The sequence below is a fragment of the Equus caballus genome, chromosome 7 (assembly GCF_041296265.1).
Source record: "Equus caballus isolate H_3958 breed thoroughbred chromosome 7, TB-T2T, whole genome shotgun sequence".
Lineage (NCBI taxonomy): Eukaryota > Metazoa > Chordata > Mammalia > Perissodactyla > Equidae > Equus > Equus caballus.
In genome coordinates, this window is record NC_091690.1 from 87657589 (window position 1) to 87683354 (window position 25766).

Here is a 25766-nt window from a genome sequence, read left to right on the forward strand (position 1 = left end):
CGGAAGTAGGGACACCCACAGGGAGCCTCCCCTATTGCTGCCGCCCACAGTTACCCGGATGTTCTTATATCCTCTGGCTTCCCCACCCAGGTGGCCATGAGGATCTCCATAAATAAAGACACTCTACTTTACTGAAAAGGTTATGCATTTTCTCACAGCCAAGCGTGGCTGACGGGAGGTGAGTTTCCAAGCCCCTTTACTGAACATCTGCATGTGGGGCTGCAAGCTCATCTCCGGTGTTAGTGATTTATTCAGGACTCTAACAGCTTGCCTGGCCGAGAATTATACCAAAGAAATTAGCACAGAGTTGCTCAAAGAAAGGCCCTGGGAGCTTCCCAGGTCATTGCAGATTCAGGCAAAGCATGAGCAATGCCACCCACCTAGGGGGAAATCTACCTGCAGGGGCCAGGCTCCGAAGTGGCCTACCTCCTAGTACCTTACAGGCCCAAGTTCTCCAGGGAGTCTGCGACAAGGCCTGTTACATTGTACCCACTGTTTTTCAGAGGAGAACAAAGGATTCTGGGCCTGCTGTCTGTTAAATCACCAAGAAATAAGGCACGGCAGAAATACAAATGGCCAATAATCATATGAAAAGACGTTTAACCTGCTGGTAATTAAATAAATGCAAATTAAAACAAGATGTCCTTTTTCAGCCAGCAGACTGGCAAGAACTAAAAAGACTGATAACATCAAGTGCTGGCGAGGATGTGGGCAAACAGGTTCGGCACTCTCATTCACTGTGGGTGGGAGGGCAAATGAGTCCAGCCTTTCAGAGGGTCATGTGGCAGTGTCTGTAAACATTCAAGACGTACACTCATCTCAACCCAGCAAGTCTACTCCTAGGAGCCCTGGATAAATGCTTGTAAATGATCTTGAAAAGGCAGTTTGACAGATGCTTACTGTGGCACCGTTTATAAAAGCAAAACACTACAAATAACTTAAATGCCCATCAGAAGAGGAATGACTAAATAAAGTGTGGAACATCTAGATTATGAAATGCTATGCAGCAGTTAAGAACTAATTTAATTTCATTTACTTAGACCAACACTGTCTCATACGACTTTCTGAGACTATGGAAATCTATAGAACGTGCTTTCCAAAGAGTAGCCATTGGCCACGTGTGGCTACCGAGCACTTGAAATGATTCCAGTGTGACTGAGAAATATATTTTTAGTTTTAAGTTAACTTTAATTAATTGATGTCTAAATTTAAATAGCTACCATATTGGGCAGCATAAACTTGGGGGTATACATCCTGGAAAGATTTCCACAACATAAAGTTATGACAAAAAAGGGAGTTACTGAACAATGTGTAAGTGTGATTCCTCTTTAGGTAAACACAACTCGCACCCCTAAATAAACAATATGATTCTATGTATGTGAATATGTGTAGACATACATAAAAAATGGTCCAGAAGACAAGGCTGCAAACTGATGGGATGGCACAGAGGGGGGGCGATGGGACTGGGGCAGAGGGGAGGAAGGAAACAGGAGATTTTGTTTCTTCTTTTTGTTTTTGCTTCTCACTCTTTGGCCTTTTCAGAGAGTAACATTCATGTGTCACTTGTATAATTATAGAAATGTAATGAATGAAAAGCTAAAAAAAAATTACTGCTAAAATTAATGTGGATCATTGAAGTTCAAGAAGTGTGACAGGACAGTTTAAGGAACTAGCAATTGTTTGAAGGACTTTGTCAACTATATTCACCTAGTATTTTCAAGCCACTGTGCTAAGTGCTGGGGATATGAAAAAGGACAGGAAAATGTTAGTCAAGCTCACATGAAGCGGAATTATGGGAAAAAAACAACAGTAGCAGGAGACAGACAAGTTCTAGGAAACCTCGTAGGCCTTCCCTGGGTGAGGCTAACGTCCAGAGAGTCACCATATTCATTAAGTCACTTGAATGAAGAGCCTTGGCTAGAACTAGTTCATCAATCAGCAAGTCTAGCCCCAAAACTGGCCTAGCATGGTGCCTCAGACACAAGAAGCCTCAAGTAATGCTTGCTGAAGGCAAATAAGTCAAATTTATGTCAGGGCTCTGAAAGAGGAGATATGGATCTGAAGCTGGGTTTGGAAGCAGGTTATTTTCCATTTTTACAATTTAGAGGGTGGAGTGGAAGCCTGGTTCAGCACTGCAACGGGGGAGCACTGAGAGCTGGAGGACCCAACCTGGAAGAAGGAAAACCACACAGGGCCTTTCATTCTCTCCCCTGGGGGGGCAGAGGCAGTAATCAACAGCGTGGCCTGGTCTTTAAGGGTAAGGGAGGCAGGGCTCTAAGGCTGCCTTTCCTGACTGGGGCAGGGACCACAGTGATGGGTATCTCCCAGCTTGGCCTCCAGAAATGCAAATGACCGCCTGCCTGGAGACCAGAGGCACCTCACGGGCCTGAATTCACACTCCTCCTCTGGGAGGCTTGATAACATCTATTGTTAGGAATCAGAGGAGGGAAGGAGGCCAGGGCTTCCTGCTGCTGTCTAAGTGAGTAGCTAGAAACCCAAGACGGGGCCAAGAACCATAAGAACACAGATCACTCTCAAGTCTCTGTAAGTTCTCAAAGTTGGTATTTGTCTCCTCTTGGGTCTGTGTGCCCAAATGATCAGCAGCAAAACCCTTACAAAAATGCCCAAGAGCTTGTCTTTGAGAGCAGAGAGGCAGGGGGAGCTGAGCGGAGGCTTATCACAGCCTGGCTGGGGAAGGGATCCCCAAGGGAAAGCAAGGAGTGGCAAGCAGGCTGTCCCAGTGGAGGAAGAGAAGGCCCTTGGGTAGGGCTGACAGCACCCGCAGGTGAAGGGTCTCAGAAGAAATCAGAGCTCAGAAGGGATGAAGAGCCTTTGGGTCACCTGGAAAAAAAACGCTCTTCTGTGTTGCTCCTGCAGGGTCTGCTTCAGCTGCTCCACATCTCTCTCCAACTTCAGGTATTCGTTCCAGGCATTTTCCATCTCCTGTTGGCCAAGGAAACGCTTCTGTTTCTTAGTTACCCCTGCCCCCGAGAAAGCTCCAAGAGCACCTATGCTCCTGACCACTGCCGACGCAGCCAACGGGAAGGGGAGCTGCGCGGGTCTCAGGCAGGCCTTGTGAGAGAGGGACAGGGGCTGTTTTCTCAATCATGCTCTGTCCTGGCCACCTGCACTGTCCCCTCTCCCACCCTTGGGGATGCTTTGAGTCCCAGTCCGGCAGAAAGGGCCTGCATCACATCAGATGGACAAATAAAAAAGAGGAAATTCTGACATGTCAGAAATAACTGCACACACATCAGGGGAGTAGCCTTCAGGCTGCTCTCAGATTTCTGGTCCCTTGGGTGTCACTGTGGCTATCCAGGAGTCGCTGATGAAAACACCCTAAGGGACCAATCAGACAGACAGACATGCCACCCCTGGACCAGGTAAACTACTGTTAGGAGGCAGCCTGGAGAAGTTCTGCTATTCCAGGACAGTTGTCCCTGGCCACCAACTCAACTACAGCCTGGGGGATGAGAAAAGCAGCCCCCTGCCAGCCCGTCCTGAGCGGGAAGTGTCTGCCTCCCTCCACACCCTCTACGCACAGTGGACTCTCTGCAGAGCTCCGCCCGGATGTGGACGAGGTCCTCCTGCAGCAACCTCTGCTGGTAGGCGATCTTCTCCAGGTGCTGGGGCTGCTCTCGGTACTGCTCCATCTGTCTGTGCAGCACCTCCAGCACGGACTCTAGCTGGTCCTGGACAGTGCAAGGGCCAAAGAGCAAGAGGGTAACTGGACAGTCTCCGGAGGCCTCCCTCTACCAGGCTGAGGACTAAACAAACCTGCTGATCTAGCCGAGGCTGAAGGAGCCAGTGCCCAGCTGGGGCCTGAGAGTCAGGGCCCCTGATTCCAGCCCTCGCTCTGCCCACTGGGTGGCCTCCTAGGACAGGTCACCTGAAAGCTTTGTGCCTTAGTTTCCTCATCTATAAAGTGGGCATAAAGCTATCAACTCCTGTGAGATAAACTATGAGGATAAACCAAAGAATGGATAGAAAACTCTCTCAGCTCTAGGGAAAAGGGGCATGTTATAAACCCTCAGCATCATTACAATGCCTTATTAAAATGCAAAGAAGAAAAAATTCACTTTAATGGTCTAAGAGACCAAACATTGGCAGCTCCCTGGGCTACTCCTGCCTTTCCAGTCGGACTTGCTTCCTCCATAGGCCAGATACTGGGAGGAAAGGAGCTTTAGGAAGCCAGGGTCTCTGTCCTGTTATCACTGCAGCCACTTTCTCCAAGGCGGGCCCCCTCCCTGGTGGCATCACATTTAAGCCAGTGGAGCTCTCCTCTCCCAGACTCACCTCACAGGGCCGCCAGGGAGAGGTGGGCCAGAGCGGAATTAAGAGGGGTGAAGGGGGAGGCAGTACTTGGAATAGGTAGGCCACTGTTTCCCTATAAGGTTTCCTCCAGGTTCAGACAGAAACCTTCTAAGAAATACCCTTTAAACCCAAAAGCATTGTTCGGATAAACTAACACCTGTTGTCCAATACCAACATCATAGTCCAGTCACTATCTGAGGAAGGACAGGATGACAAAACGCCCCTCCACTCAGCCCAAGATTATGAAAACTGACGCATACTTTGTTCTCCTTGAGGGCTCGAATTTTGTCTTCCAAGTCCTGGAGGATCCTGTCTTGTTCACAGAAGACGCTCAGTTTGACCTACGAGCAAGAACAGGTTGGAGAGGGCCTGGGATGATGAGAAAAGGGCATGGCCTTGGAGTGTGATCAGAAAGACTTTGGCCACAGAACCATCCAGACCCTGCCCGAAGCTGCCCACCCTGGGACCGGGGGCAGCAGGCAGCCCAGGGGTCAGCCTGTCACTCTGCTCACTCACATCAATGTCACTCTCAGCGATCTTCACCGGCTTCAGGCTTCGATCTTTGAGAAGGTCCCGGCCTGTCATCTGGGAAGTGAACAATTTAAAGGAGATTTAACCACGGGGCTCAGGATCAGAACTCGAGAAGGAAAGTTACCCCACGATGGATGGGTGTGGCAGTTTCGACAGTGGCACGTAGGGTCACTACACAGAAGGGGCAGAAACTTGGGCAATTCTTGCTTTGTTTTTATGCCTATTTCATTTTAGGGAAAAAGCAAAACGTTTTTGAGATCCTAGTAGCACTCATAAATTTTGCAAGACAAAGAAAATGCAGACATTCAAGTTATAGGATCATCAATTGTTGAAGCTTATAGTTGCCAAAAATGAGTTCAGTATGAATCTTGGAAAATTTGCCACTGATGAGTGAGAGTTTTGATACTGAACCTGGGCTAAGATACAAGTGGCAGAAGTCTGTCACCCCCGCCCAGGGCAGTGGGGTGAGTGGACCAGGAGAGACAAGCAAGTCCTCTGGGGCGTTGTCAAGCCTAAGTTTAAGGAAGTCTCTGAGCAGCCCACCCCCATGAGTGACCCTGGCCTTCCTCAGCCTACACTGTTGTCTGGGAAGAGGATATGGCCAAGGGAAGAAGGAACTGGATAATTCCTGGGTGGGGTTTTTACTTGATCCCCAGTAGCTGAGGCTAAGCCGTACTTGTAACACAAGTTACAGGTTACTCTGACCTCTCAAAAGGAAACCACAAAGCAGCAGACAAAAATCACCCAAACTTGTGGGCCAGTGGAATTCCACATTTCCCATCCCTCCCTTGACCCAGCATGGGTGACACGTTGCCCATCTCTCACTGACCCCTACGAAGCTGAACCCAACTGATTAGCCCATGTTTTCATTTCCCCAAATCTCTTTCTTGCCAAAAGCTGTGCAGGGGATGGGGGACCCTTTTCATAGATGCACCCCACAGCCAAGCCAGGTCAGGGACAGCCAGGTCAAATGTGCCTCGAGGAGGGGAGGATGTCTTGCTGAACTCCATTTTGCAAGTATGACCAGGGAAACGGAGGGTGGAGCCATCCACAGCAGAAATAGGTGGTGTGTAGACTATGCAGAGCATCCTGGTGTGGATGGACAGACAGCTGCTCCCTACTCCATCTGGGAAGTCCAGGACATTTGTGAGTACGAATCAGAAGCAGAAAGACATTGGCAAACATTCCCCTCAGAACTCACTCTAACCATGTGGCCAACTGTCCTACACTCCTCCTCCCTGATAAGCGTCATCAGCAAATCCAAGGGTCAAGGTCGAATGCCCTCTCCATGCCTTGGGCTGAAGACTGAGTCAGGGCTGCAGACTCGCCTTCATCTATTCCCATGCTCCCTTTGTCACACAGTAGAGGACAGGGACCACTGTCTTATTTATCTTAGTGGAGTCAGCCCTCAACATAAGGCCTGGCAGAGCAGAAGGCACTCAGCAAATGCTTATTGCATTGCAGGTAGGTCAAAGGGAAATCCGTGTCGGTCAGTGCTGTAGAGTGCCTGGAAAAAGAGGAACTCCAGCCAAATTCTGCTCTTCAAACTGGCAGATTATGTGTACATACATGTATACACACAGTCACAGAGCACACTGACTACAGCAACAATTCACAAACAGACAGGCCATGCTGGCTCCTGCAAGGGTGGAGGGAAGAGGAAGGGGAGGAAGTGGAATTAATCCTGGTCAAGCCCAACAGCTGAACTTGCCAGGCAGGACTTGGGCCTTTAAACTCAGGGGAACCCAGCAGGCAAAGGTAGGAAGTCTTCACCCTGTGTCACAGTCCTTCACCAAAGCGAGGGACAGTGAGCTTGTCTACTCTCCAAGGGGCTGACTCTTGGCTCGTTTCCTAGGAAGAAATCATTTTCAAATTGAGCTATGTTTCATGGATTTTTCCCCCCAGCAAAACTCTTCCCCTTATTTCACTGAAGCTTTTTACAGATGACATCTTTTTGATGCTGAAATAGCAAGGCAGAGCATCTAATTGAGCAATGCCTCCTTTAACCAGCACCATCAGGAAAGGAATGGGGTATTCTACACAAAAAGGGCATTTTGAGAAAGCTGAATCTTTTAAACTTTTTGATGGAAAGCTTTCTAAAAGCATGTCCTTCACTGCCTTCATAGAATACGGAATATAAATTCAAGCTTATTTTGGATGAATCAGAGTCATTATAAAAATCAGTAACATAGAATTTCTTAGAAGCTGGTTTAGGACTATTTGCCCCTTGCTTAAATGCTCCCAAATTTCTGTGCTTTCATTTCCGTTTTAGGTTGACATATAACATTTCTTCTCAGGATACTAGTGCTCCCTCTTTTCTAAGAAGTTTCTCTTGTCCCCTTTAAGGTGCTGTGAGTTAGGAATGCTAGTGACTGAGTCTGTCAGGATTAGCAACAGAAGCAACACACCTGCTGCTCTTCCCTCCCTGCCTCCCGCCAGCCAGCAAGGGAGCCATCAAGGGAGATCTTCCTGCACCTGTGTCTCCCACCGCTACGGGCCTTAGGACATCAGACGACGTGTTCCATCTCCCCTCACTAGATAGGAACCTAATTAGGGGTGACCGTGGGAATGGTGACATATTTTCCCTGCATCCTCAGAGCCCAGCCCAGGGCCTAGCATGTTGAGGATATTCAGGAAATGTTTGCTTAGTGAGTCTGTGAATGTAACAAAACAGGGCAAGCTGGCTGTGCTCAGGGCCTGAGACGTCTTCCTATGGAGTAAAGGCCATAGGCTTTAGAGCATGGGCTCCGTGATGGTGTTTACACAGCTCAGAGGCCCATTACGCTTCTGAATTTAGCTTTGTTCCAGATAGCTGAGGCTACTAAGACATATCCACAAGTAGTATATTACGTCTAATTTTCCTTTTAAAATTGCACTTTGTGATAGCAAAGTTTAAATCTATTTAAAACATCAACTATGGGTCCCCAGCATCTCTGTCACCAGAAACAGTGAAAGTCAGTGGGCACCCATCCATTTGAAAGAGTCTCTGCATCAGAGAGGGAATCAAAGGCCACTCAGGCCTCTACTCTTCACCACATCCCAAGACCCCTCTTCTCGAGGCTCAGGCTGATCGGCCACGGCACCTGCTTGCCAGCCTGCGGCCTCCCTTGGAACGCTGTAAAAGCTAGCCACGTTCAGGCACAACTTCCACATTACTCAAAGTGGGGTGGGGGGCCCGTTTTGTTCTAGTCCAGCTCCAAACTGTTTCCAAACATCAACCCCTTGCCCTGAAGAAGATCCACCCTAGTCCCGGGGCCATGGTGGAATCTGAGATGCGCCAGCCCCTCCAAGGCGACCAGGGGCTGCTGCTCCCTTGCAAGGAACTCATGCTCGACTACACAGACAGGGCTGGTTTCTGTCTAAGCTCAGCCCTTGCCATGGAGGCAGACAAACAGAATGGGAACATGACACAAGCTGGTGGCAAGCTAGGCAAGCCCCCACCCCCATGGCAGCACAAAGATGGAGTCACAGAACACCACAGATGAGAGGCTCAGCCTGGTGCACCAGCCAAAATGCTGAGAAGCTTCACTAGAAAGAAAATAAACCGAAATGACTTGCAGGAAGCCTGGGGGCGGTCAGGAGAGCCCCTGGATAAGCAAGTGATGGAGTCGCAGGAGCCAGAAGCAATGGAATGGCCCCGCCTGGAGACACAGATCAGGTCAGCTTACGCTTCTCCCGGGCCGACAGCCCCGTGCTGACTTCTTCAGCACTTTGTAAAGCACGTTGATCAAAGGTTCATTATTTTTTATCTGTTCCAAACAAAAAGGCAAATACAACAAAACGTAACAGGTGAGACATCAAATGACACTTGAAGGAGGCAGAATTTGGGGAACTGGCAAGGGGAGCCTTAGGGAGGCCGTGTGCTGTGCAGTTCACATGACCGCATCTCAGTCTGGGTGTGCTGCTTCCCAGCTGTCAGACTTTTCCAAACTTGTCCCCTCACCTCTAACGCAGGGACAATTAGCTCTGCCTGAAGGCCCCTGTGCAGGCTGGTTCACTGAATGCTGGTTTCAGTGCCCATTTCCCCCACTTCTGCTGCAGAAGGCAAGAAGGAAGCTTGCCTTTTCCTCCGTCTTCCCTCATCACAGTCTGAGAGATACCGAATGTGGAGTTCAGAGCGGTGCCATGCCTTAGTCTCACCCTGCCCAACATTTTCCACCTTCAACCCCTCAGACACTTGCCTCCCCACCTGTGTCGCATCTACCTAATTATGTCTTACCAACGAGCCCAAATGCTTACAGCTCCTTTAAGGGAACACCGTCCTCACCCGCTAAGAGAGTGGATCTCAACCCTGGCTCGCACACTGGAATCAGCCAGGAGCTGTGAAAAGTACGGATGTCCGAGTCCCAACTCCAAGAGACTTGGATGTAATTAATGGGGCGGGGCCTTGGCATCGGGATTCTTAAAAGCCCTCCTGGTGATTCTAATGTGCAGCCAGGATCCGGAATCACTCCTCTAAAAAGTGGTTCTCAAACTTGAGCATGCTTCAGAATCACCTGGAGGGCTTGCTAATAAACAGATTTGCTGGGCCCCACCCCCAGAGAGCCCCACTGAGCAGGTCTGGGATGGGACTCAAGATTTTGCATTTCTAACAAGTCACCAGGTATTGCTGATGCTGCTGGCCTGGGATCACACTTTGAGAACCACTGCTTTGGAACAATGGTTCTCAAACACTGCTATCCATTAGAAACACCTAGGGAGGGTTTTCCTTTTGTTTTGTTTTTTTAAGAGCAATACCTAAGTATTACTAATTAAATCAGAGTCTCTAAGGGTAGGACCTAAGCATCCATATTCATTTAAAAAGCTTCCCTGGTGGTTCTGGTTATGACCAGGGTTAATAATCTCGGCTTCAGAACAACAGACCTCAAACTTTAGTGTGCACAAGAATCACCACAGAGCTTGATTTAAAAAAATACAGAATTCTGGGCACTATCTCCAGCCGGTCTAATTCAACAGAACCCCGTAGATCTGTCATTTTTTAAATCAAGCTCCCAAGTGATTCTGAAGTAGGTGGTATCCCAGGCCACCACTTAAGAAACTCTGCCCCAGAAGCTGACTTTGGAAACAGACTCTGAACAGAGCAGCCCTGGTGTCAGGCCCCAACAGTCATGAAGAGCCTGGAGGCCAGGCGCCCAGAGCCACGGATGACACATGCCCCACCAGGGACAAGAGCGTCTGTGGGGTTGACTGCAACCTGCTCCAAGGACAAAGGCCACTCGAGTGGCAGCAGAGGAACTTCCTTCCCCCTCACCTCCCAGCTGTGCCTCCCAGCTGCCTAAAAACAACCCAAACTGTCAACAACGGCGAACCCCCACCCCCTCTCCAGACCTAGCTGGGGTGTGGGGTTCTAAAGAGCAGAACTTTAATGGCAGAAATACAGTTCAGCTCTTTAAAAAACTTAACGCCTTTGCATCCACGATAGGAGAAGTAGCGTTTCAGGAGAGGCTGGGAGAAAGAGTGTTTAAGAGTGTGAGCTTCAGAGTCAGAGCTCCCCTCAAGTACCGGCTCCCCACAAACTACTTACACGGCCTTGGGAAAGTCATTCATTTCTCTGAGCCTCAGTCAGTAAAAAAAAGATACCACCACCTCCCTTACGGGGCTAATGCAGGGGTTACAGGGTTTAACAGAAGTGAAACACGGGGACTGGCACACGTTACATCCTCTATTGTTATTAGGCTTCTGTTGGGAGTCAGGACACACAGGGACTCCTGGCCCTGCTCTGTTATCCTGTGCCTCAGTTTCTCTCTCTCTCTAAATCTCTTTTAGCTCAAATTCTATGATCTTGAAATAAAATAAACTTGAGCTGGATCTTCTCTCCAGGACCAACGTAGCGTTTCAGCTATCCCATACAAACAGGAATCAGAAGACAGGTATTTCCAATTACTCCAGCTCTAGGTTCCCTCTTGCACTGTGCGCCAAGCACTCTGAAGAGAGTTTCAGGGTACACCTGTGCTGCTGGTGAGCCGAGCCTCCCACAGGCCTAGGTAGGTGGTGGATGCTCTACAAATACTTCTGTGCCGACTGCATGGCCCCGGGGTGGGGGTGAGAAGAACCGAGCAGGCAGCGTGGTGACTGGCCATTGGGGAGGCCAAGGAACGGGGACAGGGTGCACACAGGGCAGGTGGAGGCCAGGGCTGGTGGACCTCTCTCCAGGTCAGGTGGGGTGGTGGGCGTGACAGAAGGACCTGCACAGGACGAGGGCAAGGGAGGATGGGCTGGGCTGCATGTTCAGCCCACACCGCCGGGTCTGAGCACTCTGCACCCTGAGGCATTACTACCTTACTTACAAGACTCACGCTCAGTGTGATCTGCCTGCCACGTAAACGCCCTGATTTTGAGAGAATCCTCCTTGTTTTGCTCACGTCTGAAAGCCAAGTCTGACTTTTGTCCACTGCACCTTCTTTCCTAAGGCCTAGGACAGACTCAGGAAGCTGCATGACCTGCCTCTACCTCCCCCTACCCTCACCCTGCTCTTGTTGACTCCCACCATTACCTTTCCTTTAATCTCAACCAACCCAAACCCTCTGGCCCTTCAAGGAGCCACACACACGCCACCGCCTCCCGAAGCCTCCCAGCGTAGAAGTCCACAGTGACCCTCGCTATCTCAGCCCTGAGCACTGGGCCAGACAGGTCTTTGTACAGTCAATGTAAATAAGTCTGTGTTTTTCAGGGATATTTTCTTTCCCCAACCCAGACCCTTTGGAAGTTTCTCAAGGCCAGAGAGCCTCAATATTTCTCCTGCATCTCCCTTAGGCTTCTCCAGAGCTGGGTACACAGCAAGTACTCAACAGATACATAAATTTGTGATTCTTAATCAAAGTCACTGATCTTGCTTCAGCATGGGCAGGCCTCCCATCTGCTGCCTTAGGGCCTAATGTTCCTACCCCTGCTTCTACAAGGCTGGATGACGATCCTGTGTTAAAAAGAGCTCAAGCCAGGTACGCAGGCCCTTGGGGAGGCGGTTGCCTGGGTGTCCTGCCACAGGCCCCTAACACCCACAGTTAATTAAAGGTCACATTCCTTCAGTCTATTTCATGGTTCAGGCATAAGAAGTGCTTTTCACAGTGCGAGCTTTCAGAGAGCTGTAGGAACGAAACAATAGCAGCTCTCTCTCAAGCAGAATGCCTCGCACTTCTACAGCAGCTTTCTCGGGCCCTCTCTGTGCTACGGAGGCTGATTTAGAGCCTGAGCTTTATCATGTACAGGGAGGGGCCCAGTGTTCATCTCCTAAATGTAGACAGGAGACCACAGTGAGCCTCAGAGCCACGTAATTCCATGTGGAACTTGCTCCCCCAGCAACAAAACCAAACACCCCACCAAACTACTTGTGAAAACACACACCAGTGGCACCGTGTGAACCAAACCCACCTCGCCCCCACTGGAGGCTCTGAAGAAGCAACTGCTTATTATTTGGAGGGACCTTTTGGTTCTGATCAAGGACAGAAAGAGATCAAGATCTTGTGCCCTCATTCTATAAGCCAGAAACTTTACAGCAGAATTCACAAGAAAGTGAGGAGAGCTCAGAGTTTGAGGCTGTGAGAAATAAAACTCTTCTGAAAGGCACAAACTTTTGGTTATAAAATAAATAAGTCATGTGGATGTAATATACAGACTGTAGTTAATAATACCATATTGCATATATGAAAGTTGCTAAGAGAATAGATCTCAAAAATTCTCATCACAAGAAAAAAAAATTTTGTAACTATGTATGGTGACAATGTTAACCAGACTTACTGTGGTGATCATTTTGCGATATATACAAATATTGAATCATTGTGTTGTATACCTGAAACTAATGTTATATGTCAATTACATCTCAATAAAAAAATGAAAATTTCAAAAGCCATAGCAATATTAAAAAACAAAAACAAAACATGACTCTTCTGATTCCGACAGGAGACATCTTCATTTGGGATCCAGATTTGATGAGACCTGCACGGCCTTTGGCTTTGGGCTTGGCTCCAATGAGGCTGACACTCTTAGAAAGGTGAGTGTCCAAGGGAGGCAAGACCCCTGACATCACTCACCTTTAGGTCCAGGTACTCCAGGTCTTTCTTCAGCTGGAGGTAGGTATCGTCAGCCTTCAAATGAAGCACAGAGGAGAAAAAAGCCAGTTATGAACACAACCTGTTTCCATAACTTGGGACTTCACAAGTCAATCATTTACATCTGCAGCCTCCAGACAAGGGACCAAAGCAGACCAACACATCAGGGGCCACAGAGGAAGCACAAATGTCTCGGTGCAGCTCAGAGCCCTCTTTCAGCATGGTGGATCTTGCAAGTCACCGTGGGGATGTCAGCTTGTCCCCCCACTGGCTGGGGGGACAGTTTGATGAGGAGGAGAGAGACAGGACACATCCCATCAGAGGGCTGGGACGGCAAAGCAAGTGAGGCAGAGGTGAGCTCCTGAGATGCAACTAGAGAGGTCTAGTTGGAAGAGGACACGCTACACCTGAGCTAGGGTCCTATCGATCACCAATGCTCCAATTCCTGTCATCAAACCTTTGCACTGGGTCACTTCACATGCATGAAGCAAAATGACCCCAGATTGGTGTGAACGGATGCCTGGAAAAGGCAGAGAGATGACCTGGGTGACCCAGGGAGGTCCCTTTATGACCTTGGGTTCCAGGACAATAAGCACCAGCAGCCACTGGAAGTTTTGGCTCCTTCTGCTCAGCATGGAGCCAATGTGGCCATGTCAGGAGCTGGTCGTGGAAGGTCCAGTGTCAGACCCATCTGCTTGTGTCGCCTTTGACAGTCTGTTGAGTTCTTCCATCTAATTACTGGGAACAGGGAGAATAAGGAAAAGACTGATTCCCTAGCATTTATGCTTCCCATGTAACAGATCACAGAAGCTACCTGTGAGCCCGATGGGCTACAAAAGCTTGGACCTAAGAAAAACGGCCTGCATACCACTTTCTCAGCAGACTGAGGCCTCCCAGAAAGCCAAGCAGGCCAAGGCTGGGAAGGCGGTCCCTGTTCACGGCTCTGATGCAAAAAAACCCACACAAATAAACAATGTGAGACGTTCAGGCTGTGCTTTTAAGCATGAGAAGGCCTGAAGGACCATTGCCAGGGACACTAGTGGCTTGCAAGATCTTATTTCTGTCCCTAAACTGTCCCCTTACCCATCCCTACTTCCCCAATCAGCCTAGTCTCCGTATACTTTCCACAGCAGTAAGGAGGACACAGAACAATGTTATTAAAAATCATCCAGATTCACAACTTAGGGTTTTTCCACATGTTCCCCTACATTCGTTTTTCTGAATATATTTCCTGAGTCCCTCAGGTCCCACTAAAACAGGACATGTAAGGAAGGTGACAATCCTGTCACCTTCCTCATTTGTCCTCTGTCTACTTCACTGCATCCTGGAGGGGCCAGCCTCATGTGGACCAGCATCCTAAGCTGCTCAAGATATCCAGGAGAGCGACTGCCTAGCCATTCCTTGGGGAGCTTGTCTGTAAACCCCATGTCCTGGAAATTCAGAACATTGTGCCAGATAGGACCCGGGTTTTGGTTCCAGCCTGCATGCCACCAACTGAGGGATCCTGGGCAAGTCACTTTCCCTTCTGGATCCACTGACTCCTGTGTGCTAATAACCCCTGTCCAGCTAACCTCTCCCAGGTGACTGTGAGTTTCACCAGGATAAAGGATGTGAGGATGCTCTGTCAATCAGCAGGGCACCATCCAGATAAGAGAGGGCACTATGACTCTTTCCTCCAAGCTGACACACACCTTTCAGCATCCCAAGGAGTGCCCAAGGTGGCAACAAGGACGACAGCCAGCACAGCCCTTTGGACACGACCACACACCAGCTTGGCAGTCACTACTCACAGCCAGAGAAGCCACAGTTCAGGTCCCTCACACCACATGCAGCCTCCTCCCCAGTGTCGGGGCGTGGGCTTCACCACTCTGCACAGTGTCTGGCAGTAGCATCCAGAAGCAAACAGGCAGGGAAGGAGGGAGAGAGCCAGACAGCAAGTACAGACTAGAGCATGGGCCAGCATGTCACTCCCTTGCCCCCAGGGTGGCCCTTGGCCCTGAGTGAGCCCACCAGTGCTGACCTGGCAGGTGGGAAAGGTCAGCTGGTGCTGCAGTAACTGGCCGACGGCGAAATTTCGCACACTGGCCAACTTGGCCTGGTGCCGCCGTAAGCGGGTGAGAAGCAGTGAAAGCTCCTCCAGCTGCAGGTGTGGAGACACATCACAAGGAAATTAGCCACCGCAGGAGCACGACGCTATATTACTCTTCACCCCGGCACTGAGACAGCACTGACGTGACAGCGCAAAGCAATTATTGCATTAATTCTGTCATTAGGACAAAAGAAGGCACTGGCAGAAAAGGGGCTACAGGAAGTAATTTTTTCAGGAAACAGCCACCAACAGTGCAAGCTCACCTGGACTCGAGCTTTGAAGACAGAGTTAATGACTCAAAGCAAGGACTGGGAAGAGAGGAGAGGAGCTAACAGGAGAAATGCAGGTGGCTGGAAAATGCCGCAGGCGAAATGCAGCCAAAAGAGAAGAAAAGGCCAGTATTTCCCTCCACTTCCTCCAAGCTCTTCGTCTGCTCTGGGGAGGACCCAAGGCCAGCGGGATGAGCCTGAGCAAGTCACTCGACTTCTCTGAGCCTCAGTTTCCTCACCCCTAAAATGGGGGTTGATAGCTGCCCTGCAGACCGCATTTGACCGGCTCAGGGGAAAACCCCCATGAGGGAGCCCTTTGCAGGCTGTATGGTATCAGTCACCTGGAGGGGAAGACCAGGAGCTGCTTACCGATTTTCCGTGTAAACTGGGAGCGCTGACAGTGTGGGTCATGTAACCCATGGAGGGCATGGAGCGCCGGTCCACGTGAGAGGAGTTCTGTAGGTGGGGAGACAAGAAGTCACACCGAGGGCCTGGCAAGGCAGCCGCGGCTGGGGCCAGAACCTGCCACTCACTCCCAGGGCAGCCCACCACACGGCACCTCACCTCTCTGAGCCTCAGACTCTTCATCTGTAAAGTGGGGCTACACATCTTTATCACCAGTTCTAACTATAAACTGTGAAAGCCCCTTCAAGAGGTAAAACTTAGGCTGGGTTATTATAAATAATTAAACTGACTGAACCCAGACATCTTTTCCTGCCTTCCAAGCTGCAAGGAAGCAGACTTCTAGCTGTGTGAACCTGTGCAAGTTACTTGAGATCTTAATGCCTCACAGTTCTCATCTGTGAAATGGGAATAAAAATAGCACCTACCTCATAGGGTTGTTGTAAGAATTAAAGTAAAGCCTTTAGTACTGCACCTGGCATCTAAAAGTTCTGATAAGTGTTAGCTATCATTATTATCCCAAATGGCTTGAATTTGTGTTCAAACCATGTGAGGCTCCCTCCAACCTAATGCTGGACCCAGGCAGCCTGGCACGGCCTTCAGAGCCTCACCTTGGTGGCGTGACCCCATGCCTTCCTGGGAGAACCCCCTAGTGAGATGTCCACGCTCCTCCTCTGGTCCGGTGGCTTCACAGTGACCCTCTCTGCTGGTGTGTGTGGCCGCCGGGGTGGGAATACCCTTGGGGGTCCTGGAGGAGGGATGTCCGAGGGAGATGGAGGCACAGAGATGGAGCGGGGCACCTCCAGCATGCTCCTGCTCCGGCCCTGGTCGGTGAACTCTGGCGAGCCGGCACAGATGGGCGCCGTGGGGCTGCCGTGCCGGAACTGCTGGCGCTGCTGCCACTCGTAGAGCTGCCACACTGTGCCATCCCGGTGGGCCCGGCGCTCCTCGCTCGACATCTTCAGGTGGCTGGCTCGGTCCTGCGCGTACTTGTAGTCACTGGGCAGGTTGCGGGGAGGGGGCGAGGAGCCCCCCGAGGGGTGTCGGGTGCTTTTGGGAAGAGTCTGGTAGTTTTCTGGGAAGGCCAGGGACTGGCCAGGACCCTGGCGAGGAAGGGTCTGGTCCGGAGGCAGGCTGAGGAGAAGAAGAAGGATGCGTATGACAACCAAGCAGGGGTCTGCCAGGCTCCTGGAAGCAGCTAAGTAAATCCTCAAAACCAGGCAGGCGAGGGAGCCCAGCAAGAACCCCAAAGAACGTCAAAGCAGACATCCAGGACTTTAGCCACTTCCTCGCTTTGCAGGACTCCAAAACCATTTTTCTCTGTCAACCTTAGCATGTCAACCCCCTACCAGGCCCACGCGGCTGCCCCATGCCCATCACTTCAAGTGCAAAGTGACTGAACCCGCCTTCTCCTTCCCGCCTCTTCCGTCAGTGTGCTCTTCCAGCAGTGTGCGTGCTTATAGGAAACGCTTCCCAGTGCTCCGGGTCACCAACTTTCCCCCTGCCCGGGATCCCAGCACCAAATTCTAGAGGTTCCTACAGGAAGCGGCTGGCTCCAGTTCCTTTCTTTTCTCCTACTCTAGTCCAGACACTGATGAATTACCTCCCCCCAGACAGCTGTGAGATCTTCCTAACTAGTTTCCACACTGTACCCAGTCAACTGCTTGGATCCAGTCACTCCTGTGCTCCAAAATTTCAACGGCTCCCTGCTGCTCACGAGGTAAACTCTAAACCCCTTTGCCTGGTACTCACAGTCTCCAGCACCTGACCTCAACCTACTAGGCCTATAGTCCTGCTGTTTTCTCACTGCTCCTCCTCCGGGGGCCATGACTAGGCTGAGGCAAGCCAGGCGTCCAGGGCCCAGCACTTAAGGTGGCGCCCCCCTCAGGGGCAGCCCTGCACTTGCTGGAGCCTGAGAGTGAGCCTCACCCAAACCCTGCCCAGCCCCCTACACACCTGGGCCACTTCCCGCAGCGGAAAGCAGAGGCAGTCTGACCTGGGTTGAATCCTAGCTCTCCCATCCACTGGCTATGTGACCCTAGACAGCCTACCTGCCTGCTCTGAGCCTCAGCTTCCTGACCTGTAACAGGAGGCCGTGTTGCAGGCCCGCCTCATAGGCTGCTCTGAAGAGTAAAGGAGACAGGTGAGAGAATGTGGGCTCCGAGCCTGATACGCAGCAGGTGCTTCACCAGCGGGGGCTCCCTTCTGCCTCTGCTTATGCTCATAGTGTTGTCCTTCCTTCCCCTACCTGTACAGGCTCCCCTTGCCCAATTCACCCAAATCTCACTCATTCTCCAGGACACCGTCCCATGCCCCTTCACAGAGGCCTTCCACAAAGCCGCAGCCCTCAGGGACGCTGCTCTGCTCTGACCTAGTTATTGTATGGTCTGTAACTTTTCCAAGGTCCTGTCTTGACAGAACCTTTTCATACTTGTAGGACATCGCTTCCCCAGCCAAGCCGTAAATCCTTGGAGGGGAGGAATTATGTCTCACATTCTGTGATACTGTCCACGGTCTGAGAAAGTCCTGATGCATAAGCAGCCCTTCAACAAATACCCCTGCACACAAAAGCTGGATATGACTGTGAAAACTACTACCAACCAGCCACTTTATTTTCTTAGAAGGAAGAAACATTCAGAAAGGGGCAACATATAGAGTTTTATTAGGGCTTAAAAGTCTAACCTGAAAGGCAGCAAGGTGTTGGGTTGGAATCCTATCTCTGCCTTTATCTATCAATTTTATCTAACAAACTTTTACATAGTACTTACCATGTGCCAGGTATTGTTCTAAGTCAGAGCTATTCAAAGTGTGGTCCTTGGACCAGCAGCATCAGCACCACCTGGGAACTTGTTAGAAATGCAGGTTATCAGGCCCCACCCCAGACCTCCCAAACAGAAACCTTGGGGGTGAGGCCCAGCCACCTGTGTTTTAATAAGCCCTGCAGGTGGCTAATATTTGAGAAATGCTGTTCTAATTGTTTTTAAACTAATCTCATTTAATCACTTCCTAGCTATATGACCTTAGGTGTCATTTATGTCCTCACTCCTTCCTATAAAGTGAGGATACTAAGAACTACTTAACAGATTGTTGTGAAGATTATAAATAGTTGTCATTCATAAATGGTAGCCTTCTTCTTCCTTTTCATCATTATCTTTGCAATTACAGGAGGTAATTTTCAGATCTCTTCAATCCAGACTTGTCTAGTGTGTCTGCTTGCCACGAGGTGGCAGGGTTTGCTATTGATTTCCCAAAGTCAGAGGGGAAAGTGTCAGTGAGTCCCCAAACAGTGGTGGTGGCAGTGGCACAAACCAGGCTGGGGGCTTCCCCGGGAGTTCATAACTTTACCAACCCTTGTTCACTCTGCCTGAAGCAAAATGCAAACTACGCAGAGCATGTGCTAGCTGTGCTCCCCCCGTACCCTGCAGTCTCGCTCTGCAGTTCACTCTAGGCGCCTGGCTACAGTGTTGGGATGGTCAGAGGACCCCACATGGCAGTGTCCCAAAGCCTTCAGCTTGTCCTCTACCCTGCACCCTCTGTTAATGCACTGCCTGCCACCCTTCCAGCGCTGGCCATTTGGGGGTGACCCCAAGGCCCCAATGCAGTGGTGAGCCCTTGCTCAGAGCCAAACCATGGTAACTAACCGATGGTCGAGGGAGGGCCGCTGGAGGGAGGGTAGTAAGATGAGGTAAAGATGCCCCTGGGAGCAGGCAGGAGTTCCCAGAGCAGCTTTCTCCCTAACAGTAGGTCCATTTGCTGGCCCCCAACTCCAGCCTTGCCCAAAAAGAGGGCTCAAGGTCTCCTGCTCTCTGTGGCTATGGGCCTCCCTAATCCAAAAGGGACCAAACAGAATATTCTGATACAGTCACTACAAAATGGTCATACTGAAATATAAAATCAACTTTTATAACCAATCACTTACGCAGCAGACGGTCCTCACCCTGACTTCCATATCAATTGCACAGGACTTTCACTTTCTACTCTGTTCCTCACCGTAATGTCTGAGTCCCTGACTCCATCCTCACCCCCAACTTTTTATTTCACAAGTATGCATTACTTTAAACACCAGGAAAAAAAAAAAGGAGGGCTACAATTTCAAAACAATCTCTTAGAATGTGCTAAGATTCTAAGGGTATGTCAGTCTGTCCTCCACAAACCACCATTCTAAAGAAGTTTAATGATGCGACACATAATATATATCTTATATGATCTAGAGCCATGAAGATGAGTTCATATTACTGTTCAAATAACACTCCTTCTAATGTCTAAAGTGCTCAATCTAATGAGATTAGCACAGTATTAATCTTACACAAAGCAAAAATCTTCTGTATTTTCAAATGGCAGAGGTTCCTTTATTAAGCAGCCAGATCTACTTATTACTTGACTGTAAGAAATTACAAATGTATCTTTAAGGAAAAAAAAAAAAAACTCTGGGAATGTAAGATGCAGTCCTTTCAAGATACAAGTGAATAATCAGAGACTGCACTTTGCTTACTTGGGGACTGACAGCTTTCTTCTCAAAAGGGTAGTCTTCAAAGTCCTCACTTTCACTTCTCAGCCCACTGAGATCTTCCACCACTAGACTGAAATTCCTCTTGCCGTGCACTCAGCGACCTCCAAGGCCAGTGAACAGTTTTCATCCGCAGGCTCAGTGTCACCCTGCCCCTTAGACAAGAGCAGCTCAAACTCCATCTCACATCGGAGGGACAGTCCAACGCCTTGCCCAACCCCCTCTTATCTCCTTGCAGTGACTCATCCTCCTTTAGCTCCCTGACGTGCTCCCCACCCCCAAATGCAGGCCATGGTGTGTAGCAGAGTAACATAGGTTGATGGGCTGCCAGAAACAGTTTTGTAGAGACATGTCACAACCAACAACTTATAACTGTCTATCAGTTGCACAGCTTTTGAAAGTCCTTTCTGCGCCCCTGCCACAAAGGGTTTCTCACTGGCCGTGCCATTGTCTCCTTCCTTCCCGTATTCCCCTATTACTCTGCCTCTTGACCTAACTTTAAAATTCTAGCTCTATGACGAAAGGCAATTCAGGTCTGCCCATCTAAGCCCATCAAGCAGCTCAGTGGAACCAAAGGCCTCAGCGACTGAGGGAAAGCCCAGCAGAGACCCCGAGGCTCTGGACCCTCCTTCAGTGGTGCCCAGCCTCCTTGGAAGGCACATGACCCCCAGGGAGAAGTTATTTGCAGCACCTCACGCTGCTGACTGGACTCTTTCGAGATGAAACTCTGCTCATCACACTCCGGTCTTCCTCCTCCATCTCCTGCTAAGCTCCTTTATGGAGACCCTGCTTTTGCCCACCCCTTGGGCTGGAGATGCTCAGGATTCTGTCTTTGGCCCTCTGCTACTGTTAAATCTATGCTGGGATTCTCAACCCTGGCTGCACATTAGAATCGCCAGAGGGAGGTGGGTGTTTCTAAAACTCCTGATGTCCAGGTTGCAACTCAGATCAATGGAATCAGATGTCTGGGCGTGGGACCCAAGCCTCAGTTATCGCCAAACCTCTCCAGGTCATTCACATACTGGGAAATACCTGGGGAGCTTTTAAAACATCCTGATGCCTTGACCTCACCCCAGACCAATGAATCTAAATCTCAGGCAAGGCCTCAAATGATCAAACTGTGCAGCCAGGATTAAGAACCACTGCTCTAAACACTCCACCCTGGGTGATTTACTGTCAGAGCATCAGTTACCACCTCTTGGCACTGATTTCCAAACCTCTCTCTAACCTGAACCCACAGCCCCTATAACCTATAACAAACAGAACTGACCCCTGGCCAGTCCCATGTGGGAATGGGAAGATACCTTAGCTACAACACAAAAGGCCTTCCTTCTCCTAGTTTGTTCCACAGTGTCTACCAGTACCAGTTGCTTATGGGGTTTCTGTTGTGATTTCTTCACCATCTTACCCTCACAACTGCCCACCTGGACTAGATTAAAAACTTACACAACCCACACACGCACACCACATCCACACACCTAAAGAGAGGCCTAGGCGATGCCCCTAGGAGCAGTACTGCCTCCAGAGCCCAGAGGTGCAAAGTCAACGGGGGACTGAGTGTGGCACTTTAGAACATGTTTATCGGGCCTGTGGCTGACTTGGTCTGAGCTCTGGCACATCCACTGCAGCCCCTCCAGCCCCCGGGGAGCTTTCTGAATGCACCATGGCTTTGCTATCTCCTATCCAGTCAGTGGTTTGTTCTAGAAGTCTCAGGATGGCATGGGGGATTTACTGCCTTCCCAATGAAGACAAAACACAGTGGCTCCTGGGGAAAGTGGGGAAGCTAGGTGACCCTGAATTCTTCATGTTCACAAATACGTCCTAATTAATCTAAAATTATAATAAAATAGACAGTGCTTTGCAAATAGTAAGAGATGCATGTCCTCTAAATAATTAGGAACCGCTTCTTGAAGGAATGGATATGATGAAGCCCAATGTCAACAGTGCCAAAGCACTCCTCTATGTGCCTGGAATTAAAAATGGATCTGTATTTACTCTAGCTTCTACAAATATTTCCCGGATTCGGGGAAGCAGCGGCACAAGAGCAGGAGATCCACTACTGTCTACTGCTGACCATCTCAAGGCGCGCTCTCTGGGGAAGGGAAAGGGGCCTTCATGTAATCACCAGCGGGCTTGGGGTCTCACAGACCCAAGTGTGAACTCTGGCCTTGCCACTTATCTGTGTGTCCTGGGCAGGTTCCTTCACTTCTCTGAGCCCCAGTTTCTTTGTCTATAAATTGAGGATATCATCCCCACCTTGTAGGGTGGTTAGTAAAGAGTTTAAGGCCAGTATTAGCCCGGGACGTGCTGGGTAAGTGATAGCTATTGTTATTATATTACCATACCCATCAGCAGCGCTCCTGAGTCTATTACTGACCTCCTGCCGTCCCCCTTCTGGGCCTTTGCCCACTGCTCCACTTGGGCCAGGCTGCTCTTCCTCTGGCTGTGCTTTTCAGGGTGGGTCCTGGGAGGAAAGGCCCGCTGGTACCCGCCAGTCCCGTTCTGCTCTCCTGGGCCATATGCGGCAGGCAGCACACCGTTCTTCTCTGCCCGCTGGGGCTGTGCCTGCTGGCCTCTCAGGCCTCCAGATAAATCCGTGAAGATGGCATCCTCCTCGGCTGGCGAGTACGGGGACCTGGCCTTGCTCCTGTCCCGCTTGCCCTCCAGTGGGTCCCTCTGGGAATGGTACCGTTCTTCCTCTTGCTCCCGCCTCTCGAAGCCAAAGGAGTCCTCGTGGCCACGATGAGGACAATCCCTCGCATGTCCGGGTCCCACGCGGCCACATTCACGACAGGACTCTGCATGATTGGCCTGGGGCACTGCCTGCCGCTCCACCTTCTCCACATCCCTGTAACAACAGCAGCACATTCAGCCCATTCCAGACAGCACCACCAGCAGCCAAGACTCCCCAGTGAACACACTTTACTCTCAAATTACCTCCAGGCCTTTGCACCAGCTGTTCAGCCTGGAACACCTTTCATGCCTGGTCCCTCACGCTGCCTGCCTAACTTCTTCTCCTTTGGGATCTGGCTTAAATGTCACCTCCTCCAGGATGTCACCCCAGACACACACCGCCAGTGTAGATCAGGACTTTAGCTAACTCCACTGTCACACTAATCACACTGGCCCACGAGTGATGTCTACTCATCTGGCTCCCAAGTAGACTATGAGTTCCTTCAGGCCAGAGGCCCACCTGGCCAATCATTGTATGCCCAGAGCTGTGCAATGACTGGTACAGCTCTATAAATACTACTGAGCAAATAAATTATGCCTGTGACAATTTCAGGCCTTTCCCTTTTGCTGTTTGTCTGTCTGTCTGGTGCAGTCTGGCTTGGACAGAAGGCCCAAGCCCTGGGCCTTCTCCAGTGGCATCCAGCACAGCCCAAAGTACAACTGGCAGCATAAGGAACATTCTTCAAAGATGGGGAGTAGAGAAGAGGCACCTCTTCATACAACCACTTATCTGCCTCATCAGGGAACGGCTCAAAAAGGACCCCACAAGAACACTGACTAACAACAGTTCTGTGAAGTGTTACTAGTCAGATTTTAGACATAAGGAAACTGAGGCACAGAGAAGATAAATGCCTGAGATCATACTGCTGGAAGAGAGTGGAGCCAGGGCTTAATCCTGGGCAGACTGCAGAGCCCATGTGCCTGAGCCACTGCTCTCCATATGCATGTCAGCAGCCTACATGTATGCACACCTGGAAATTGTAAAGGAGAATGGTGTGGGCGGGTGAGCGGTCAGGGCGTGAAATGAGGCTGGAGAAAGGGCTTCTGGAGCTGAGAAGGAGTCCTCTTTCATGGCCCGTCTCCCACAGTAAGCTGCCTTTCTCCTCACCTCCTTGGGGCAGGGTCCCAGTTATGTCTGCATCCCTACTACCTGGTCCGAGGGACACAGCAGTGGCTCCATAAGCTTTGCAAAATTAGGTTGGAGAAGCAGAGGAACAGACTCTAGCCCAGCTGGACTGAAAAAATGACCAGGGACCGCTGGATAGGGCAGCCAGTCTTCTTGTACTCCTTGGTAAAAAGTCCTGGCCTTGCTCCAACACTCCTTGATCTGGCCACGCCAGAGGGTTCTCTACTTCAACATGAGAGCATACAATGGAAATACTGCAGTATTTACAGCTCAGCACCAGGGCCCAGGTGTCCTCGCAACAACCTCAGAACCTCAGCTACCAATAATCAGCACAGATTCAGGGCAGAATCAACCCAGTCTGGGAGCTGGTTAGAATCTCAATATAAAGTGAAACTACAACCCCTAACACAGGGTCTGCTGCTTTGGCCTTAACTCAGGCATGGAGAACTGAGAAAAACAATCTCACTGTCCATGCACTCGTGCCTTTTCCACGAAAACCCAAAGCTTTTGAACAAAAGCTTCTTTGGACCTCCTTTTATCCATCCCTAGAGGACATCTTTCCCCCAACACCTGCCATCCCTTCTAGTAACAGTGTTTCAATTTCCATTTGGGGATCACCCTTCTTCCCTCTCAGTCCACGTGGTTTGGGTGTTACTGACTCTACTAGTCCCTGTCCAGCTGAGGCTCCAAAGTCTCGTGATTGGTTCAGGGGCTGACACATGAGTGTCATGCGTCCAAGCGGAGTTGGCTCTGGGACTTTGGTTGGAGCTGGTCTTGAGCTGCTGCAACTCTGTGGGAAGTAGCTATTTGAGAATGAAGCCAACACCAGGGAAAGCAGATGGAGAGAAACAGAATCCTAAAGACTTGGCCTGAGCTCCTAGATTTAGCCATACCTAAACCAGATATACCCTTGGACATCTTGATTGTGAACCAATGAATTCTCTTTCTCACTTAAACTAGTTTCAGTTTGGTCTCCATTACTTGCAGTGGAAGGAGTTCTACCATATCCTTATATAATGACATATTCAGTTGGTGATGTCTGAGGGCCCTTCCATTCATAATATTCAGTGGATCTATAAGCTCCAGTAGCAGGAACATATGGAAAATATTCAGGGGTGTTAACTTTAAGAAAAAGCAATTCTTACTGTAAGTTTATAAAGGGACAATTCTGTTCCACAATGTACACATTATAGGTTTTAACTCTGTCTTTCCTTTTTTCCTTTAATCCTCCATAACCACGTCAGTATAAACCCAATCAGTAGCCTTCAAGTTGCCTCAGCTGGCTTTAGCTTCTTCACTGTTTCTCAAATTCAGGAAACCACCCATGGGGGATGTGCTAAGGCTGCTGCCTAGAAGATTCAAGCTCTGGCTGCCCTCTGGGTCATACCCTGGCCAAGTCACCGAAGCTTTATAACCTGGTTCCTCCACCTGTGAGACCTAAGTAACTGCACCTCCCTTTTAGTCCCACCCAGAGATAAACAGCACCTTGTCATAGAAGCCAGATAGTGAAACAAATATGCCACCCACACGTATGACATTAGAAATGAAGGGAAAAGGGCTTCCTCGACTCCAGGACCCAAGGACTTAAGGCCAAAACGTATTCTAGCTTTCTCCCTGTCTCCTTGAATTACCAACAACTTAACAAATGACTTCTCAAATCAGGAGACTTGTCACAAATAGATCTGCAATGCTCGATTTAGCACAATGGTGGGAAAGAATGAAGAACCCCTTGGCTGTCAACGACTGTTGA

General features: G+C 49.8%; 1 protein-coding gene across 50 annotated transcripts in view; it reads right to left on the bottom strand.

Annotated features, from left to right (window-relative positions):
• The window catches only part of PLEKHA7 (pleckstrin homology domain containing A7), a 198749-nt gene that overhangs the window by 21198 nt on the left and 151785 nt on the right, over positions 1-25766 (bottom strand). For 26 of the 50 annotated variants that reach the window (XR_011441148.1, XR_011441149.1, XM_070274881.1 and 23 more), the window contains 8 exons: positions 22535-23005; positions 16262-16784; positions 15618-15704; positions 12873-12926; positions 4831-4899; positions 4575-4655; positions 3543-3692; positions 2842-2943 (listed from right to left, as the gene is read on the bottom strand). Coding sequence is in view for 44 of the 50 variants with exons in the window: in XM_070274881.1 (XP_070130982.1) it covers positions 2842-2943; positions 3543-3692; positions 4575-4655; positions 4831-4899; positions 12873-12926; positions 15618-15704; positions 16262-16784; positions 22535-23005 (1537 nt within the window). In the remaining 6 variants the exon portion in view is untranslated. Of the gene's footprint in view, positions 1-2841; positions 2944-3542; positions 3693-4574; positions 4656-4830; positions 4900-8513; positions 8595-12872; positions 12927-15617; positions 15705-16261; positions 16785-22534; positions 23006-25766 lie in introns of all 50 variants that reach the window. The other 24 variants (XR_011441146.1, XR_011441147.1, XR_011441145.1 and 21 more) reach the window with 1 other exon arrangement.